General features: G+C 40.8%; 2 protein-coding genes across 2 annotated transcripts in view; one reads left to right on the top strand and one right to left on the bottom strand.

The window, feature by feature from the left end:
- Nucleotides 1-16,933, top strand: part of LOC105299866 (voltage-dependent calcium channel subunit alpha-2/delta-3) — a gene marked incomplete at its 5' end in the record, with an annotated part of 177,260 nt that overhangs the window by 37,421 nt on the left and 122,906 nt on the right. The gene's annotated exons all lie outside the window — the stretch shown is intronic.
- LRTM1 (leucine rich repeats and transmembrane domains 1) lies at nt 7,132-12,546 on the bottom strand. The gene is made up of 3 exons (XM_011371822.1): nt 12,524-12,546; nt 9,331-9,927; nt 7,132-7,608 (listed from the first exon to the last, which is right to left on the bottom strand). Exons 1-3 carry the CDS (start codon nt 12,528-12,530, stop codon nt 7,175-7,177), a joined length of 1,038 nt encoding a protein of 345 aa, XP_011370124.1. The 5' UTR covers nt 12,531-12,546; the 3' UTR covers nt 7,132-7,174.

The following is a 16,933-nucleotide window of genomic DNA, read 5'->3' as shown; positions in this document are numbered from 1 at the left end:
CATTTTTAATTTTTTGATCTTTTCCCTCTGCTTTATGCTAAGTTCCATGGGACATATACTTTATATTTCTTGTTCTCCCCTCTTCAACTCTTAAATGTAGAAAATTGCCTGTCATGCAGTAGGTGCTTAGAAATTTGTTAAATTATTCATTTTGCGTTGTTTTGTAGACATATTAGCAAAATCACTGAGATTTAACTTAACTTTAACTGATTTAATGCTTATCACTGGCACTTTAATGACATGACTTCCACATTTTTAAGTCCTTCTCCCTTCCTTTTCCTCTAGCTTTTTATAATTCATTCTCGATCAGTTAAAGTTTATCTTGAGTTATTTTCCTTCAAGAACAATGTGTAGATACCATGCTCTCTGAGCCGTTGCACGTCTGAAAATTGCAATCTCTATTTGGTTCCTTGTTAAGTTTTTTTTTTTATTTGTTTGTTTCTAGATTTCAGAATTCTTATTTTTGTTCTTTAATTTCAAAATTTTATCAGAATCCCTTTCTTTCATTTATTTGTTTTTCTCTGATTTATACTGATTGAGACATATATGCCACACAGTAACCTGGACTAACTTTTGATTTTTCTTTTTCTTTCTTTCTTTTTTTTTTTTTTTTTTTATTAAACTGTCTTGTATTAAGCCTTTCCTGATCTATATAACTTGAGTTTTTCTTTGGCTCAGGAAAATACCTTCGCAGATATTTTTTTTCTTCTGTTTGATAAGTTCCGATTTGTTTCTTGAGAAAACCAATTATCCATACATTAGTTTTTTACTCTTGCTTCTTTTCTGTATCATCTTCTATTGTTTTTATCTTTTTTTTTCCTTCTATATTCTGGGAGTGAGTATTTCATCTTATGTATTCTATATCACTGAATCAATATGCTGCAAGATTTGTTTTGTACCTCTGATGATGACGGCGGTATATTTTATTATCACTTATTTATCTATTCATATGTGCTTATTATTTGCTATTATTAGTGATTATTTTACTATTTAATATTATTTTATGATTATTTGCAATTATTTGCTTCTTCCTTCCCTGTAAGGGGATTGCATGTCCTTGCCCGCTGCCACGTCACTTGCAGTATCTTCCTATTGGAGCTATGTGCTTCTGTGCCTCCATTAACTCTGAACTTAGCCATATGACATGATTTTGCCAATCGAATGTGAGTAGGTATAATATATACCGATCTCAACCAGGAACTTTAAAAATTATATTGAGATATGTTATAAAATAGATCTTTCATGTGTCTTCTGCATCTTGAGGGCCATGTTGCCTCTCTCTCCTTTTTTCCCTAGGTATCTTTTATGGGGCTCTAAGTTAGGTATCTTTCTTAATTTTAATCATTGTTAAAATATGGGGTGTTTGCCAATGAATAGAGTAAATGGCTTCCCCTGGAGTGTCCCCTACTGTTGACTTTAGAGTACTCCTTGGAGACTAAGATGAAAGGCTAACTGTTATACACAGCCCCTAGACAAAGGTCTAGTGTCTGGATGTCTTCCGTTTAGTGCAGCACTGCAGGATTTGGTAAAGGATGACGCTGATGACACTCCTTGTGGCTTGGCAGTCCGACTACTTAACCCAGATAAATCAAAGTCATCTGTAGTTTTCATTCCTTGTAAGGAACGGTAGGTAAAAACTATAGCCCCTAGATTGTACATATCTTATTGTCCTCCCTTCCTTTTATCATCCTATGGTATACTGTATTATAGAGATTCTTCATCTCTAGTGGATGAAGACAGCAAGGCCTTAATGGCAGGTGTTTTAGGAGTTAAATGTCCTCAGATGCCTTACGTATAGGAGGGAATGGTTTCCCTCTGGTTTTTGAAGCCTACTGTCTCAGAAGAAGGAATAGCAGCATAAGAATGAGTAGTGTAGACTTTTACTCTTTACATTCCCACTCATCCGTCTAAAGGTCACATCCTTCCTATGGACAGTGAGCATTCCTCTTGGAGACTTGGATATCATTGACCATTATTTCTAACTTCTAGGATCCTCTGTGTACTCATGAGTATTTCAATGGGAAACACTACTTATTTGCCAGCACCTAATTTTTTCATTTTCTCAAATAGCTACAAGAGAGTACACCTGAGTTTCTTCCTCTCCCATCTAAAAACATTTTTTCTAGCATGGTCATGGGTAATAGAAAACCCCTCTTTCTCCCATTTTGCTTTGGCTTCTTCAGATGGCTTTTTGGAGGTTAGTGGGAACAGACTCTGGCAGTGACATACTGGTTGGTGGTTGGGTTTCTTTTCTCTACCATGTTTTAAGGTAAATGCTGGCAGGGCCAGGAAAGGATCCCAACTCTGACTTTTTCGAACTTGTCATATACCCTAAGGTGCTCAGGTTTTGGCCTTGGAAAGACCTGCATCCAAACTCTTTACTACCCACTTGCTACTGGTGTGACCTTGAACAAATAAACAAAACCCAATGATCCTGTTTCTTCATCTCTAACATGGCCCTAAAATGCCCACATGTTTCCGGTCAATCATGAGGCTTAGAGAAAATGAAAGTATTATGCTTAGAAAACAACTGACACAAAATTGGGTGCTCAATAAATATCGACGATGGGACTATGATTATCTTTATCCAAACAACATAATAATGTCATAAGCTTGACAAAATGAATGAAAGCATGGCAGGGCTGGACTGTACCACCCATGCTAACCCTGTGCTCATGCAAGTGCATTTATCAGGCCTGTAATTAATTATCTGTGTGACTTCGGGAAAGTTCCTTTCCTTTTCCATGCTTCTATCTCCCATTCATAAAACAAGGACAGGGAACTATATCAGGGTAGCTAATAGGTTTAATCTCATATGTCAATTCCAGTTGATCCATAGCAGGTACCTAGAAAACAGATTTAAAAGGATTCTGAGGCCTTGGTTGGGTTCAATAAATAAGTTAACTATCATCTGTCAGCAAGGTCTGAAACGAGTAGGGATGTTAGTCCACAGCTTTCCCAAAATTTGCCAAGCTTAGACTCCAGAAGACCGTCACAATTCCCAATCCTCTGGTTCTTTTTCTGGGTCTTCTCGATGGGCTTTTGTAACTGGGTGACATTCTATTCACCCAAACGAATATTCAGTGTCATCAGAGTGAAAAGTAGGTGTGGCTACTCCAGTCGAGTATCTGAAAGACTAGAGGATAATGAAGCTGTGTCTTGGAATGAGATGGGGGTTTCACTGAGACTTCCTTGCAATTTGAGCATAAAAATAAATAAAGCATTTTCATCAAAAGGGAAGAAAGGATAATTTTCTAAAGTTGTATATACATGTATATATATACACATATGTATACATATACACACACACATATATATACACATAATATACGTGTGTGTGTGTGTGTGTGTGTGTGTGTGTGTGTGTGTGTGTGTGTATCACAGCCTAATGATGCCGTGTGGGGTTGTAATATCATTTGCTGGTAGGTTTCTTTCTAATAGCATTTAGCAATGGACACCCTGGTGGGTTTGACCAAACTGGAAGCATTTATTTCCTGATCTGCAACAGAAAATTATGTTTCTAACTGTATAATTATATTAATGTGTGCTACAAATAAATTATTTTATAAACTGATTTAGCCACTTCCTTTGATATTTAGGACCTAAGACAAGAGTGTCTTATTTCTGGGGTAACTTGGTTAACTCAAATAATGAGATTTGATTTTCATAAACCTTTAGGAGGAAATAATGTAAGTGGCTTTTCAGCCTTTCATTTCTGGAAGACAAAATTAAGCACCTGGTTGTAATTGGCATTTTATCATCTTCCTACAGGTTCAGGGATATTTGCCTTAATGTTAAAAGCTTTTCAGGTAGAGATGTGACTTTGGGTCCCCTTTCTCCAGAGCCTCTATGGCAGGGTGCATTCTTCATACTCCCTCCTTAATGCTTCATTTCAGACAGCTACAGCATCCCTTGGGTCCTGCTCTTGTGAATCTGTGATCTCTGGCAAAGCAAAAATCACCAGTCTATAGTCATACCGTTCCACTAAATATGATGAAGAACTGTTAGATGGCTTTCTCAGAAACAGTCAACATTAAACGTGATTTTTGTTCACAGTGTACCCTCAGCTAGGCTCTATGATGGAAGGGCATTTTTATAGGGGAATCTATGAATATGACAGCAGCAATAAACAGCTGAAAGTAATCTATGAGGCGTTTGCAAATTACCCCTCATGAGCTGTAGCGGTTGTGAAAGATAATTTGTGGTTCTCACAGAATACCCTGCAAATTGGGTCTTTCATATGCGATGTTTTTTACAGTTAAAACATTTCATCTCTCATATTAACAAATGATAACTCTGCATTTGTTAATCTAAACAATTTGATTTATATTTTTCTGTGCCGAGAAGCTGTTGACATTTCAGGATAAGTAATTATTTTCATTGCCAAATGCTGCTTGTGGTGATTGTAGGCAAAAGATAGAAATCTGAATATATGTATGCACCATTTTAATCATTTCCCTTAAAGACTGCTTATAAAGCAGGAATCTGTTTGCCTGAATTATCATCTTTACTTAGATATCTAACAGGAAATGGGTATTGACGAGTGAGGGTGCTAACCACATTCTGGGTTTTCTGTGGTGTGTTCTCTCATGTAATTGGATGCTATCTCATGTAATCACTGTGGGCAGGGGGATGGGGTTGACCTGCAGTGTCACCAAACCTCTGGCAGAGCACTGTGCACTTGCATTCTTAAATCACAGCAGTGAGAGGAAGCACACGTATTGGCCTCAGTAGTTCTCAGCTTATGTAATATCTGTTCAAGTATCTCACGGGATGGTTGCCAGGATTACATGACGAATGCTCACGAGAACACCTCTCACTATGCCTAGGACATAGCGTGAGCTCTGGAAACATTTGGTGAAATGGGGATGACATATAAAAAGATCTTCTAAATTTCCTTTCTCATATTACTTTCCTGGCCGTGGGCTCACAGTCCACGGCAAGGAAAAGAAAGACTTTTTCACTATATCCTTAGGCCCGTTTGCTCAGCCTTGCCAAATGCAGTGGTGCAGGAATCAGAGCAGAAAGGAGGTGCCAGGACTGGGGATGGAGCTGATACAACAGCTGGCTTTCTCTGGAGTCTCTTTTTGATCTTAAAATCCATGCTAACGTTTCAATCTACTCTCATACATCCAGGTTTATTTTAATATTCAGAATAAATTAACAACAAAGTTTATACTTTTACCGCAGAAAAATCATTTAGCAAAATTGCTGCTCCAAAAAGATGGTCCCTCATTAGCTTCAGGGCGGGCGGGGGTGGGGAAGTCTTTCATATGCGATGTTTTTTACAGTTGTGAAACACGCGTGGGCAGGGGTAGATGGCCTCTGTGATGGTTAAGGGCACGCTGGTGTATGTCCTGCAGGGTAGGTTTTGGGAGGTTCATCAGTCTTTTCTCCTTGGCCTCTTTACAGTGTGGGGCAAGGCTCTGGCCACGTTAGTTTGGGAGACAGTACTCCCGCATGTATGGACCTCTCATTCACATTCCAGGTTAGGGAATGGACTACTGATTTAGGATTCAAACCCATTTTTACATGGCCTGCAGGAGTGAATGTAGAGCCAGGACCCTGAATGGCAAATGTGTTTTATCCTTTGAACCAACTTCAGTTGATGAGTTGTGGTTGCCTATAGTGCTGCCTTAAGAAGGCATCTGTGATGCATCCAGGCTCAGCTGGGAAGAGAGCTGGGCTTGATTACCAATGTCTTTCAAGGTTTCTGGAGAGACAGGTTGCCCTATATTTGCCATGCTCTGCTTTTGACTTGTCCTTAACATTTCTGTGTAAAGTCATTTCAGTACTAACAGGTGACTAAGTATGAGATGGGGCATCATGAGAGCAAGCAGGTAGATTCTACTTTAAGAAAACCTAGCATGAGAAAATGCCAATTTACAAAATGCATAAATCTGGAGCCAATTATTGTCACTACAGAAAGATTCCATGAAAAGTTCCTTTAAATAGTGAGCTCCCCTACTGCATTAAAATGATGATTCAATTTACAAAAATTCACTTTGCATGCAACTCTTCAGGACCGTGTCTGTGGAGTAAAGCAAGCCACGCCTGATTTTTTAAAACGACGGCCTAAATAATGTTCAGGATGGCTGCTGCCACATATCTCGAGTCTCTTGATAATTCCCACTCTCTTCAGACTTCCTTCTTACTTCCTATGCCAGAGTGTTGAGTAGACAATCTGGGTGGTGGTCAACAGCTGCTGGCTTCCACCCTGCCACGGCTGCATTTCATTAGTGGGTAAACTGATTGCTCCGAGTATGTTTATGTGTGGGTGTGGTCGTACAGTCTACGCACTCTGTGCACTGTGTATGTGGATACAGATACACATAAGCCATTATCTCGCTCTCAGCCCACCCTAAATTCGTTCCTGCTGTGAGAGTTATAAATGGAAGGTTCCAATCGCTTGGTGGATATGGCTTTTCAGTAATATGTGCCCTGAATTCTGGCTCCCCATCCTCTTTGTGTTTGTTTATGTGTTATTTACCCTTGCATCAAAAACCTTCCCCAGACCCTGGGCCTGAGTCCCATTATCCAGACATGGAACCCTCCTCTTCCTCTGTCTGTGGCCTAGAAAGCCCAAAATGGTTTTCTGATTTAGAAAATTAAATATAATCTGACTCTTGTGGCAAGCTACAAAATTCCCAACCAACAGACGCTCCTATTAAATATATAACATACACAACATCTAAAAGTATCACCGATCTAGCATGAACTTGAATTATAGAGGCATTCAGTGCCCCTTGGGTAAGATCACCAGCTTCTTCCCAGGCGCTTGAAATTGGGCAATTTTCCAATGGACCATAAAGCTCCCAGGAATGCTGACTGGCACACATATTTGAATTTCTGTTCTCTGTAAAAGCAACTTAATGCAGGGAAGAGTACCTTAAAGAGATGGTATCTCCCCTTTCTCTCTGTACTGCCTTCTCCCACATAGGATAATTCTAATAACTTCTCAAGCACAGAACACAAATATCATCTCTGTTTCATCTGTGGTATTTTAAAAATCTCAGCATAAATTTCTTCCCAGGGATTTTTTTTTTTACAAACTCATTTTTTTTTTCCCCCTGTTGGAAAAAGCAAAGTGAGGCAGTAAACAGTGAACACATCAACTCTACTCAGATACATTCTTCTGGCCTAAAGTGATTCTTTCTATTTGAGATGCAAGCTCTCAGGCTGGTGAGCTGTCAAATGCCTCTTTTCCTTCTGCCTTTGCAGACTCATTAGTTTGAACCAAAGGTCCTCCGTGCTGTTGGGCTGTAATAGCTGCGTAGGTGCAGCCATAGATGGCGGCCGCCAACATCAAGAGACACATAATCCCACACAAAACCCCAGTGATGATGACAGTGGCCACGGCATGACGCAGATTGGCCAGCCTGGGCTTGGGTTTGAGCTCACACTCCGAGTGGTCTCGCTCCCCAGTGCTGTAGCTCCCAGGAGGCCTTGGGTCAGCCTGGTGGGCAGAACCTGGCTGCTGCACCTGTGAGGGCTCCAGATCTAGAGATGGAAAAGGGCAGGGCTTATACAGCTCATGAGGGATTTTAAGGAGGTCCTGTCCCTTCCAAGTGTCCGGTGATGCACAGATGACACTGTCCACTATTCCCCCTTTAAAAAACAAAAGCAAAAGATGATAAGAATCTGCTACGACTAAATTCCAAAATCCTCAACCTGCAAAAAGTTAGGCAAATGGAATTTATAAAGCACCTTTTTTTTCCCTCCTGGAGTCAAAGAACTTAACAACCATATTTTATGATTTTAGGATTTCTAAATTGGCCAAATGCTAAAAATGCCACACACTAAATTGGCAATTATATATGGCCAAGGATTCATTAGAAGCTGGGTCACCTTTACCTTACAAATGCCAAGGGAAAAGCAGGGCAGAAGCTGACAAGAAGGGGCACTGGGGCTAACCCGAGGGCACTGTCGTTGAGGACATTCCTGCCACTCACATCCCCTAACGAGCCTCTCCAACAAAAAAATCTGTTGTACCAAATTCCCATTGGACTCTAAGTAAGTAAATACATAAAACAAACATCCTTTGCTGTGATGTTATGTGTTAATTACAAAGACCCTATGTGTCTAGCGGCACTTCAGCGATGCCAAATGGAGACATTGTGGTCTTCGTATTTCACGTATCTGAAGATTTGGCAGGAATGTTAGTTAAGTTCATGGGATTAAGTACAATTAACATGTCTCCTCAGGCCTTAAAACATTTAATACTTCCCAGTACCGAACTTTCCAATGGGTTATTAGACCCAGTTTTCATTCTCTCTAAGGCAATTGATTTCCTCAGGTATATAGACTATATGGAGGATTTTGGTGACTAGTAATTCTTTTCTAGAAAGAGCACTGGGCTAACATTCCATTCTGGCCAAATTTGACCACCAATTTACTATGTGACCTCAGGCAAATAAACTGTTTTGACTAAATTTTTTTTGCCATAAAAACGTATTTGTATCTAGCTTGATAGTTGGTAAAGCCCTGTTAAGTAAGTCTTCAGAATGGGTAATAAATCCGCTGTAATGGATAATTCTTGTCTAAGGTTATCCATAAGTGGACAAACAACACCCAAACCCAGTTCACCCCCTTGATCCCAGTTTTTCCCACTACGCTCACTGCCTGTCTCTACTTCCTCCTCTCTGGAGCATCCTGAGGTCAGCAGAGTTTACCAAGTAAACTCTGTGAAGCCTGTAAAGCCTGGCACCACTCTTACCCAAGTTAGGTTGGAGACTCTTTGTATACACTACAGGTGAATTACAAAATTATACCAGAAAGTCACGTGCAGGAGGTCATCACTTCCCAAGGTTATTAGAATTTTCTGTCGCATAGCACTTCAGAGTTTTGGGAATGCCTTCACATCTATTCCCTCTGAGCCTGATAAGCTGAGTGCTGCATGGCCCTGTTAGTAGATAAGGCCATTTTGCAGTGCAAGGGTTATGGTGGCCCAGTTCACATCGGGGTTAGTAGCTACGGCAAAGCTCAACCCACTCCAGTTGGATCACACTTGAAAATAGAATTCGATGTCACTTTGGAGTTGAGCAGTTATTCAGGTGGCGATTGAATTTCTCTCCTTCTTAAAGGCTTCTCGTTTCTAGATAAATAATGTTATTGTTAATCAAAAAGTAGAAAGTTATCTCCATGAATCATATTTGTAGATAAATTTAAACACCCTTTAATGACTCACTGGCCACTTTTGCCATACTGTGAAATGACATCAATGTGAAAAAAGCTTACACCAGCCCCTTGCACATTCCTCAACATTCCTTCTAATGCAGAGAACAGATAAGGTTGATCCTAGGCAGAGTTTTCCAAATAGACATTACTGACCTTTATAGATAAATTTCTCCAGCCAGAGTTTAAGACCAAGCAAGTGGCAGTTGCATTTCCAGAGGTTGTCCTTGAGAAGTAGTAGCTTCACACTGGGCATGGATTCTAGGAGTGCACGATCGAGCTGCTGAAGCTGGTTTTGTTGGACTGAAAACATGGTTAGGTTCTCCCAACGCTGACCCAGGGATGTGGGAAGGTGGTTTATGCTGTTTGATGACAAATCAAGCTCCCTCAGCTGTGGGAGGGAATGGAAAAGTCTGCTTTCCAGGGAATGCAGGGAGTTCTGGGTTAAGTTTAAGACTTGTAAGTGCTGAAGCCCATGGAAAGCTCCAGGGGCCAGATTTGAAAGGGAATTGTTACACAAGTTCAAGGTCGTGAGCTGTGGCACTGACCTAAATGCAAAAGCAGGAAGCTGGTGTATCTGGTTATCTTGTAAATGTAGTGTTAGAGTTTGAAGAGGCAAGTTGGAAGGGATTTCAGCCAGACCCTGCCGGCTGCAGTCTACAGAGTTTGAGGATGAGTGACAGCGGCACTTCTCTGGGCAGCCACACACCACCTGGAGCAGGAAAATCACACTTGAAAGCAGGAGCAGTTCACCTACAACAAACAGAAAAAAATTGAGATAGGAACCAGTTTGTAGCAACACCATTTGTTCCCCTTTGAATTCACATGTGATTCTGCGTCAGCCACCTTCCACAACCTGAAAGAGAGGTTCTTCCGTTCACCATACTTTCATAGAATTGGGCTGGACTGGGTATGTTCCCAAGCGTCAATAACTATTGCAAATTCTGTGGTAAATATTGACAGAGGCCTTAGAAAACATACTTCCTCGGTGGCTCAGAAATCAGAAGATGGAAGACTTAAGGATATCTAGAAAGATGAAAGAAATCTTTCTGAAGCACATGCCCTTTGTAAGGTGTAGTAGAATTTTCTGGGGCCAGAAGTATGGGAGAGTGATAGGGAATTCAGATATTCACATTTCTGAAAAGTATGCTCCAGGTCCGTGCTGTCCGATAGAACCGTCTGTGGTGAGGGAAATGTTCTTTACCTGCTGTCCAATATGGTAGCCATTAGCTACACTGGCTACTGAGCTCTGAATTGTGGCTAATACAGCCAAGGAACTAAATTTTTATTTGCATTTCATTTTAATTGATTTAAATATAAATGGCCACATGGTGCCAGTGGGTACCTTATTGGATAGGGCAGGTCTAAGGCATTCCTGTATATTGATGTTCAGCTGTGCAAGTGTAATAATTCATAAATGATGATTGACCCCTTTTTTATTCAGGAATTCTATAAAAGTACAGAAACACATTAAGAATAATCAACGCCCATGTTCCTATAACACAGTTCTGTCAGTCATTCATTAGTTGTCGTATTTCTTCCTTTTTTTCTTCTAACTCAAAGAAACAATGCTTTACTGATAGAGCTGAACTCCCTTAGATTAGCACTGAGGTTATGTTTTGTGACATGAATCCTCCTTGCCCCCACCATTGCTGATGTATCCCACTAGGCCTTTTAAAAATAACCTTAATAACAATAACAAAAGCAAATAAACATGCAGCATGTGTTTTGAGCCGGGCACTATTCTAACTGCTTTGTATATATTAATTAATTTAACACTCATTACCTTATAAATCTGGTTCTACTATTGTCCCCATTTTGAAGGTGAGGAATCTGAGGCACAGAGACTAGCTTCAAGAACGGCTTCAAATCACTTGCCCAAGGTCACACATATGATAAAGTAGTAGAGCCATGATTTGAACACAGGCAATCTGCTTCCAGTTTGTCAGCGTTCTTACTTGCTGTGCTTTACTTCCTGTCAAAGCCTTTCACACAGACACACAGACACACAGACACACAGACACACAGACACACACACACACACACACACACACACTACTGTTTTTTATAGTGGTTTTTAAAAACCTACAGAAATATAATCATCAGCATGCTTCATTCTGCAGTTTATTCACTCAAAACTGATCCATCCATATGGATACATGCAGAGCTAATTCATTACTATAGAATATTCCATGGTGAGACCATACCATTTATGATTTAGCCACTTCCTTACTGATGAACATTTGAGTTGTTGAAGTTTTTCTTCATTATAAATAATGCTACAAAGAGCATTTTTGCATAGCACTGTGTAGAAACATGGAAGAGGGTCTCTAGAATCAGTAGGTACCTCCTTGCAGGGTTCAGAGAGGATATTGAGTTTTCTTAGACACTGCTAGATCATCCTCCAGAGTAGCTAGATCACTCCCTGCTTTTTTCCAGAGATTTGAATTTCAAAATATGGCAAACATCTGTCAAGGACATTTTGTTAAATTGGTATAGAGGAATTCACAAGGCTACAGAATAATATTTAAAACTCAAGATAATTATCTACTCATAAAAATGATCTTGAAAGAAGATGTTTTGTTTGTTTGTTTGTTTGTTTTGGGCCTTAACTAGGGAAAACAAAATGTGGCTGTCAAATGCACTAGAGCCTGTTTCTTAATTTTCTCCTGATGTGAACAAGACATTAGGGTAAGAGGGAAGATGTCTGGAGGGCCTTCTGAAGCAAATTGTGCTCAGTTTAGTTTAGCTCAAGGGATGTAGAACATCACAGTTCCCTTTCTTCTTCCAAAATATAAAAGAGTAAAATCCATGTTTTCCTTTTTATAATTTTTCAAATAACCTAAATAATACTTTTCGAAGCTAAATGTCTTCCCATCAGAGATAGTCAGCACCCCACACTTTAGCTATGGGTCTCAAGCATTCATTAGTTGTAAGAAATTAAATCTTAAATGAAAATGTGTTTTCCACAGAATCTGCTAGTCTTTAATAAGAGCTTGTCTTCCTGAGGTTGTAGCCAGTTTGTTCATTCTTTTTTTCATCCAACTGTACCCTCCTCCAAAGAGGATGCTATATGAACTCCAACTTGAAGCATGGTGTTTTCTATGAAATGGCCCGTGACATGCCAACTTCATATCTGATCACGGCTAGGTACATTCATCCCTACACCCTTTCTCTGACCCAACATGGCTCAAACATAAATCTCTCCATTAGACACATTTTTTATATCTGTTTGGTCCTTTAAGAAACACAACTTGAAAATAGATTTCCCACAGACATCTTTTTGAGGGCATCTTATTCCTCTCTTAGGGAACTTTTCTAAGGCACAAGGGGATTTATCATGGCTCACCTGTCATGACTGAGTCTCCACAGGCTTCCCTGTTGAACCCGTAGCCCACCTTCATTAATTTGCAGATCAGCAAACTGATTCAGCAAAATCAGAATCCAGCTTTTCATTCACTTCTTTTGAATCCTGCTTATGCTTTTCTTCAATGCAGAAAACAGTTGTGGCTTTCAGGAGACCACTTATTTAAGCCATCCTTCCCCTGTCTCCATCTGGCTGGGATTGTTTTCCATTAGAGGATCTTTTGATTGTGCCCCTCTTCTTTCTTAAAGTGTCGACCTCCCCAAGATCATCCCTGCCTTTCCCATTCAGACGACGAGCCACAGAAAGAATGTTTGTCAAACCTCGGTGAACAGCTGTAGCATTCAAACATGACCCCAATGGCTCAGCCTTTTTGATTATTTAATCTGCTTGAAGTCCAAGGCACCAAAATAAAACTGCCTTCTTAATCCGGTCGTGGCTTCTGAATTCTGTTGACTTATTAACCATGCTGTGTCAACCCTTGTCAGGTTGGGGGATGCTCACCATGGATCCTTGATCTCGGGGTCTAGCAACAGAGCCAGCAGAGTGTGTAATATGAGGACAAATTGGCCTGCTGGAGGCTGACACAGTTTCACAGTGCACATGTTTGGTCATCGAAGGGTTATTCAGCCAACATTCGCGAGGATTAGCTGTGTTGACAGGGTCTTGATGCCCTGAAATTCATAGCCATGGTTTCCTTTAGCGGACATCACAGTCTCTTCTCCCTGGTGCCACAGACATTTCTCAGCTGCTCCTTTGCTTGCTCCCCATCTCCTCTCCCCACCCCCTTTTGAATTGACCTTTCTGTTTATGTGACTTTGGAAATTCTTCACAATCTTTCATCATTTCCCTGATTTTTCACATATAAAACAATAAAGCCGCTCCTGCAAGCATCAGGCTTCAATGAACTGTGACTTTGCTAATTGACTTTGCTTAGCTTTAAATGTGCCATTTGTTGAGGCAGGGTTTTAATGCTTAAAGCCGCCCTTCGGCACACCCAAATGCTCCGCTTGCCCACCATGACTACGTGTAAGGGTAAAAAACTGTGCTTTTCTTGAGGTGGCATGAAGTGGACTCTCTGGCCCCAGATATAATAGAGCAGCTGAGTGTGGGATTTGGAATCACGTGAATGTGGATTTGAATGTGGCTTTACCATTCACCCTTCTGTGTCTCTGGGCAAGTGACTTGCCCACTGGGAACCTCGTGGCCTCCTCTCTAACATGGGGATAACAGCACTCCTTGCTTCACAAGATTGTTCCTAGGATTAAATAATACATGTCCTTGCCTAGAGCACCTTAATAAATGTGCACAATTATCCATGAGAATGTCTCCTAGGACTTTCATGCTGCTAGCTTTCAAAGGGCAACCTTGACTTGACAGGTGGAGGGAGATCCTGACAAAAGACCAGGAAGCCTGGCCCCTCAGATCTCAAGAGAATGAAGATGAAAAATCAGATTGTGATTATCCTTAATACACTGCTCTTGGGGATCCCTCTTCTCCTTTGGCCAAGTGAGAACCCAGTATACTCATCCCTTTCGGGAAAAATCTGCTTACTCAGCCTGCCATCTTTTGTCCTCTCTCCAGTATTCTTTGAGCATGAGAGCTGCAGTGGGGAAAAGTCAGATGTCGGTGACAGAGAGCCATTTGAATCTTAATAAGGGCTAAATGGTTCCATCTTTCCTTCCTTCCTGCCTTCCCGCCATCCTGTTTCCAGTGCAGAGAGTTTAATAATAATCATTCCTCGATGATACATGACTATCAATGGCCCATATGCAGCCTTCAGTCATTAATTTGTCATAATAAAACAAATATCTGTGAACCTAAAGCTCACTCTAAGGACTAGAAGGTTACCAATAACTCATATTCACTTGTATGACTGTTCTTCCCAGTGATCAGCAAACGTTTTTTTGTAAAGAGTCAGATAGTAAATATTTTAGACATTGAGGGCTAAATGGTCTCTGATGCACCTACTCAACTCTGATGTAGCACGAAACCAGCCATAGCCAATCCATAAAAACAGGGGCGTGTCTGTGCTCCAATAAAACTATATTTATATAAACAGGTGGAGGACCGGATCAACCCACAGGCCATAGTTTGCAAACCCTGCTCTAGCCCATTCTGTAGCCACTGCTGTCGCTGCTCTATCACCATCACCTGTCACCCACCCCCAAATTCCACCACCCAGCTGGACATATCCACCATACTGTCTCTGCGTCAGTAAAATGAGGAGTGGTGGGTAGGATGATCTTGAAGGCCTTCTTATGTATAAAACCTATCATTCCGGTCAGAACACCTGAGTGGACTTGAAAGGCCCTGTATTCACAGACTTCAGGGGGAAGTTAGACAAAGAATTTGTAGCAGAGCTATTTAAGCTGTGTCCATGCAGAGCCCGGTGTGGTCCCTGCAGGGTCCACATCTTGTGGACTCAGAAGCCTGAAAAAGATGAATACATTAACAGCACAGCTGGTGTAGGAGGCCAGGACACCTGCAAAGAAACTGCAGCCAACCAGAGTACTTTAATAAATGTTCACAGTTATCCATGAGAATGTCCATGAAACTGCAGTTAAGGCCAGGCTGGGTGGCAAAGAAGCAGCATACATTCATGCTGCTTACACTCTAAAGCTGTGTGGTCTTAGGCAAACTTCAGAATCTCTCTGAGCCTCAGCTACCTCGTCTATAAAATGCAGATAGTAGCTACCTCAGGAGGGATACAGGAGGGATCAGTGTTAAGTGCACAGCACAGGTCTGGGAGAGACCTGTAAAGCAAATGATCAAAAGTGGCCTTTCCTATAGTTTTAGCAGTGGTTATTCTTAGACCTCAAAGAGTCTGGACTGGCTGCTCCTGCCTAAGATGTGAATACCCTTGGAAGAGGCAAAGAACATTCCCAGCGATGAGTTCTCGGGAGCAATGGGTTCTTTGGTTCTCTTTTGCTTTTGCTGACTCTAAATGGTGATTCAAAGGTAGGCAGCGCACACTTGGACTTTGCATGTGGAGGTTGGAAGGCTGAATGATTTATTCTGTCTGACCTCAGTCCAGAGAACAAAGGGAGGGTGCGTGATCTACATGCTAATCTCTCCCTGCAGTGCCTTCTCTCCCTCCCTCCTGTGATGAACCAGATCCCAGAAGTGGCAAGTCAACTCTGCATGCAAAACAGTAACCAAGGAGAGATTCTGAATGTCAGATCAGGCCAAGCTGCTCCCTAGAGAGGAACACTCCACTGTGAGGTGCTCCTGATACCAAGGCCTAGTCAAGAGTACAGAGTATTTCCCACACAGAAACTTGCTTCAGACACACCCTCAGAGTCTGTGGTGACTGTCACACTCAGATTTCAAGAATTTCCTAGTTTCTGTCTATTTCCTGTATACCTTTGTCCATGGTAAGTCAGAATGTTTCCTAATATAAATTAGTCTATTTAACATTTCACCTCACTCCAACAAAAAAAACAATTAATTATTAACTCCTAAAATTGATGATGTCTTCAAATCTGGCAAATATATGATAGCTTTTTCTCATAGGTAATGCTATACAACTATTTTAAAAGAATATGTTAGAGTTAAATTTATTCACAGGGAGGATACTCGTAATAAGGTTAAATAAAGCAATTTGAATAGGAATGCACATTGTACAATCCCATTTATATTGCAAAAAAAAAAGAAAAGTCAGTGGTGGAGGGATTAACCCTGAAAATATGTATTGGTTTGTCTGAAGACGAAATACCCTGATTACCCAAGGGGCAGGGATAATTTAAGAAGAAGAAAGGAAAATTAAATTTTTCTGTTTATAACTCTGTGTATTTAATTTGCTACAACCAACATGTATTACATCTATAGTTTTAAAAATACAAAGGAAAAGAACTGACTTTTGTTAAGTAGCAAGTAGAGGTATACTTTATTTGTTGGGATATTCGAGATGGCTTATTTTCTAGTGACTAGCTATATTGTATGTGCAAATACAGCATTCCTAGAGTTCACATCCTCTTATCCTTCAGGATTAGCCACAAAGGTGACATCTGTCTTTCTCTGCCAAATGACCTGCACAAGTGACCAAACCACATAATGCATACAAGCATTTCTCCCAGTTTTAATGTCTGCTTTGGTAAAATCATGGCAAAGTGCTTCCCCATCCCTGCCAGTGGGCCCCCATCCAAAGCAGGTGCTATGGTGATCTGATGCAAGGGAGGCAGCCAGACTGAGTGACAGCTGCAGCCCAAGATAGTAGGAAGGGGGGGCCTTTAGTACTACACATCCACTCAGAAATTTCATTTGATTATGGAAGAGATATGACATTTGGAAAATATTTCCCTAGGAATTGCAGATGACAAAATGGCACCCAGGTATAAAATTTATACAGAGCTATTTAAAAAGCCTCAGTATTATTTCCTTCCCTCTTTCTTT

Source organism: Pteropus vampyrus, unplaced genomic scaffold (genome assembly GCF_000151845.1).
Source record: "Pteropus vampyrus isolate Shadow unplaced genomic scaffold, Pvam_2.0 Scaffold195, whole genome shotgun sequence".
Lineage (NCBI taxonomy): Eukaryota > Metazoa > Chordata > Mammalia > Chiroptera > Pteropodidae > Pteropus > Pteropus vampyrus.
The sequence above is the reverse complement of the archived record's forward strand: the minus strand, read 5'-3'. Positions and strand labels throughout refer to the sequence as shown.

Coding starts and splice junctions, on each gene's coding strand:
- LRTM1 (XM_011371822.1), bottom strand. Junction 7,609..9,330: donor GGAGAAATTTATCTATAAAG/GTCAGTAATGTC, acceptor TGTTTTTTAAAG/GGGGAATAGTGGACAGTGTC.